The sequence below is a fragment of the Salmo trutta genome, chromosome 30, assembly GCF_901001165.1.
Source record: "Salmo trutta chromosome 30, fSalTru1.1, whole genome shotgun sequence".
Lineage (NCBI taxonomy): Eukaryota > Metazoa > Chordata > Actinopteri > Salmoniformes > Salmonidae > Salmo > Salmo trutta.
The window spans coordinates 34,032,337-34,037,336 of record NC_042986.1 but is presented as its reverse complement, the minus strand read 5'-3'; the positions used below and the strand labels follow the sequence as shown (position 1 = coordinate 34,037,336).

General features: G+C 45.4%; 1 protein-coding gene across 1 annotated transcript in view; it reads right to left on the bottom strand.

Annotated features, from left to right (window-relative positions):
- LOC115168910 (voltage-dependent calcium channel subunit alpha-2/delta-3) overlaps window positions 1-5,000 on the bottom strand; it is a 167,469-nt gene that overhangs the window by 65,744 nt on the left and 96,725 nt on the right. Inside the window, exons 14-15 of the mRNA XM_029724429.1 lie at window positions 4,816-4,890; window positions 2,174-2,257 (exon numbers count right to left, since the gene is read on the bottom strand). Of these exons, the coding sequence (XP_029580289.1) occupies window positions 2,174-2,257; window positions 4,816-4,890 (159 nt within the window). The remainder of the gene's footprint in view (window positions 1-2,173; window positions 2,258-4,815; window positions 4,891-5,000) is intronic.

The following is a 5,000-nucleotide window of genomic DNA, read 5'->3' as shown; positions in this document are numbered from 1 at the left end:
ATAGGATCCTAGTTCACCATTAGAACCATAGGATCCTAGTTCACCATTAGAACCATAGGATCCTAGTTCACCATTAGAACCATATGATCCTAGTTCACCATTAGAACCATAGGATCCTAGTTCACCATTAGAAACATAGGATCCTAGTTCACCATTAGAACCATAGGATCCTAGTTCACCATTAGAACCATATGATCCTAGTTCACCATTAGAACCATATGATCCTAGTTCACCATTAGAACCATAGGATCCCAGTTCACCATTAGAACCATAGGATCCTAGTTCATCAGAAGCATAGGATCCTAGTTCACCATTAGAACCATAGGATCCTAGTTCACCATCAGAACCATAGGATCCTAGTTCACCATTAGAACCATAGGATCCTAGTTCACCATTAGAACCATAGGATCCTAGTTCACCATCAGAACCATAGGATCCTAGTTCACCATTAGAAACATAGGATCCTAGTTCACCATTAGAACCATAGCTTAACTTAGCCTTTAAGATGCTTTTGGGAACCCGGCTCCTGGACGACTCAGGACATGCCATTAAACATTGATCAGAATATGATTATTTAATCACCTATTTTCACTAAAAGAGTATAGCATTCACAACTGTACATTTCAGATCTTGGGGCTATTTGACTTTTTTCTTTAAATTAGTTTGTCACAGATAATTGATCTTTAGATGGTTCTTCAAATATCTGTGAAGTTAGATTTCTGAAAAATAAAATTTTAAGTGAAAATAATGGAAGAAAGATCTGTAGAAACCTATTTGAACATAGTGCTTTAAGGTTATATCTGCAATCCAATCACAAGCATGAACAAATACTGACAGACCAACCATAACAAGTCTTTGCCATCTCCCTCTAAGTATGGCCTAAGGTAGTCTAACTAGGAATAATGGCACGCTAGCAAAAATACAACACTGTCAGAAGTCTTAAAGTAAATGATGTTGTCACATCGTTGTTCGTCTAATGATCATAATACATTTCATAATACATGTATTTGATGATGTGTTATTCTATAATTTGTGTATTCAAATAGCTACAGTCTTCTTAAAGGATTGGACCTTTTTTTTCAATTTTCACCTAAAATGACATACCCATATCTACCTGCCTGTAGCTCAGGCAATGAAGCAAGGATATGCATATTATTGATACCATTTGAAAGGAAACACTTTGAAGTTTGTGGAAATGTGAAATTAATCTAGGAGAAAATAACACATTAGATTTGGTAAGAGATAATACAAAGAAAAAAACATGAATTTTTTTGTTTTTTATTTTGTTCCATCATCTTTTAACTTTAACAGAAAGGCCACAATGTATTATTCCAGTCTAGGGGCAATTTAGGTTTTGGCCACTAGATGGCACCAGTGTATGAAAGGGGCGGTAGGTAGCCTAGTGGTTAAAGCGTTGGACTCGTAACTTGAAGGTTGCAAGTTTGAATCCCCTAGCTGACAAGGTAAAAATCTGTCATTCCGCCCCTGAACAAGGCAGTTAAGCCACTGTTCCTCGGCTGTAGAGATCCTGTAGAGGTTAAAAACTGTACATGTCTAATTCCAAAGTGTCAGAACTTCATAGCTGAACCCGTGTTGACATTTTATGGTTCTATCTGTGATTGCAACCCCCAACAATAAATGATTTAGAAATGTCTCTGGATTTTGATTCTATGCACTTTAGGTACCTTTAATAAGGTGAAGACCTTGATGGTTATGAAAGAGTTCTGAGTTCTGAGGTCTGAGTTCTGAGTTCTGGGTTCTGAGGTCTGGGTTCTGAGGTCTGAGTTCTGAGTTCTGAGATCTGAGTTCTGAGATCTGAGTTCTGAGGTCTGAGGTCTGGGTTCTGAGGTCTGAGGTCTGAGTTCTGAGATCTGAGTTCTGAGGTCTGAGTTCTGAGTTCTGAGGTCTGAGTTCTGAGTTCTGAGGTCTGAGTTCTGAGGTCTGAGATCTGCTCAGTATCTCAGAAATATGATTTGCGCATAGGTCACGAATTGACTTCATCAGATTTCACTAAGCTGAGAACATTGTGAAAGCATCATGGTTTGTCTACAGCCTAGTCTGAGTACCCAGCATGTTTTTAGACTAATAGTACATTTTCAAAAAATGTGAAGCTTTTACAAATGTAATACATTTCATTGAATACATCAGAGATGTTTGTAATAGTGAGTCTTACTATGTCGTCCTTGTCTTCCCATTCCACCTCAGACAGATCCACACTGCTGTAGTTGGGCTTCCTACGTTTCTTACTCTCCTCATACTAGACACACACACACACACACACACACACACACACACACACACACACACACACACACACACACACACACACACACACACACACACACACACGTTAGTATAAATGAACTGTGCTGCATAGTCCCAACCCCTTCATCTGTATATGATTGATAAGGGACTAAGAGTGAATCAGGTTAGTGGTTGAATAAACTGTTACCTCACCATATCTCTGTCTCTCTCTCTCTCTCTCTCTCTGTCTCTCTCTCTCTCCCTCTCTCATGTGTAAGAAGTCAGGGTTAACTTGGGTGTGTGTGTATGAGCTGACATTGATATTATCATTAATAGCATCAGGAGAGTGGTGTGGACATGACCCTTTCATAATGTTGACATTAAGTCAACAAATCGCCCTGATCCCTCTTCTCCTCCTCTCCTCTCCTCCTCATTTCTCCTCCTCACCTCTCATTCTCTCCTCTACTCTTCACCTCTTCTCCTCTCCTCACCTCTCCTTTTCACCTCTCTACCTCTCCTCCTAACCTCTCTTCAACTCCTCTCCTCCTCTTCTCTCTTCCTATCGTCCTCTCCTCGCTTCCTCACCTCTCCTCCTCTCTTCCTTACCCTCTTCCTCTTCCTCTCCTCCTCTCCTCCTCTCCTCTCTTCCTTTCCGCATCCTCTCTTCCTCTCCTCTCCTCTCTTCCTCACCACTCCTCTCTTCCTCTCCTCTCCTCACGTTGCTTTCTCTCCTCCTAACCTCTCTTCCACTCCTTTCCTCTCCTCCTCACCTCTCCTCTCTTACTCACCTCTCCTATCCTCTCCTCCTCACCTCTCCTTTCTTCCTCTCCTCCTTACCTCTCTTCCTCACCTCTCCTCCTGTCCTCTCTTCTCTTCCACTCCTCTCCTCCTCCCTTCTCCTCTCTTTCACTCCTCTCCTCCTCACCTCTCTTCCTCCTCACCTCTCCTCCTCTCCTCTCTTCCTCACCTCTCTTCCTCTCCTCCTCACCTCTCCTCCTCTCCTCTCCTCCTCTCCTCTCCTCCTCTCCTCTCTTCCTCACCTCTCTTCCTCTCTTCCTCACCTCTCCTCCTCACCTCTCCTCCTCTCCTCTCCTCCTCTCCTCTCTTCCTCTCTTCCTCACCTCTCCTCCTCACCTCTCCTCCTCTCTTCCTCACCTCTCTTCCTCTCCTCCTCACCTCTCCTCCTCACCTCTCCTCCTCTCCTCCTCACCTCTCTACCTCTCCTCCTCACCTCTCTTCCTCTCCTCCTCACCTCTCCTCCTCTCCTCTCTTCCTCACCTCTCCTCCTCACCTCTCTTCCTCTCCTCCTCCCTTCTCCTCCTCTCTTCCACTCCTCTCCTCCTCACCTCTCCTCCTCTCCTCTCTTCCTCACCTCTCCTCCTCACCTCTCTTCCTCTCCTCCTCCCTTCTCCTCCTCTCTTCCTCACCTCTCCTCCTCTCCTCTCCTCCTCTCCTCTCTTCCTCACCTCTCCTCCTCTCCTCTCCTCCTCTCCTCTCTTCCTCACCTCTCCTCCTCACCTCTCCTGGGTTACAGTGAGCCTGTTTGATATAAGCCATTAAAAATACATGACAGCAGTTCACCTCTGTGTCAGTGAAGAGGGCCTCTGGCCAGGCAAATGTCTTTAGTCCACTTTCTATAACACACTGTGTATGTGTCGGTCTGTGTGTGTCTGTGTGTGCGTGTGTATCATCCTGCTCCATTCATCTGTCAGTGAAAGGACAGCCTCCTACCCCTCATTAGCTCTTAAACACTGTTCATTACAGTCTCTAATTAGACATCTATTAACTACTCTCCCTGTCTGCGTGTCCTCCGCTCCAGCCCTCTCCTGTCCTCCCTCTCCTTTCTCTCTCATCCTCCAATATCTCTCTCCCCTTCCTCTTTCCTCCTACCTTGTATACATCTCTTCCCCTCTAACCTTCCTCTCTCCTCCTGCCCTGTCAATCTCTTCCTTTACCCAATCCCCTCTCCTCATCATCCAATCTCCCCCTCTCTCTCTCCTTCCTCTCTCTTCACCCGTTCTCCCCCTCTCTCTCTCCTTCCTCTCTCATCATCCAATCTCCCCCCCTCTCTCTCCTTCCTCTCTCTTCACCCGTTCTCCCCCTCTCTCTCTCCTTCCTCTCTCATCATCCAATCTCCCCCTCTCTCTCTCCTTCCTCTCTCTTCACCCGTTCTCCCCCTCTCTCTCTCCTTCCTCTCTCATCATCCAATCTCCCCCTCTCTCTCTCCTTCCTCTCTCATCATCCAATCTCCCCCTCTCTCTCTCCTTCCTCTCTCATCATCCAATCTCCCCCTCTCTCTCTCCTTCCTCTCTCATCATCCAATCTCCCCCTCTCTCTCTCCTTCCTCTCTCTTCACCTGTTCTCTGAAGATATAGTTAATCACAGTTATACAGTAGCTGTATTCACAGCCCGGTACTGTCTGGAACACTGTCTGCTCATCTACATACCTCCCTCCCCTCCACACACACAGCTGAAAGGTGTGTTTAGACAGTGGTTTGGTGTATGTTAGGTTCTGCTCCTCTCTCTGCTGTTCTAAGGGTTAGTTGATATTAGATGTAATGTCATACTCACCAATGGTCGGAGGTCAGGATGGGTCAGAATGTACCCGTTGTTAGTTATGGCAAACGCGTAACCATGGATTCCCAGCTGCAACAGATGCATATACGAGCATGCACGCACGCACACACACACACACACACACACACACACACACACACACACACACACACACACACACACACGCACACGCACATGCA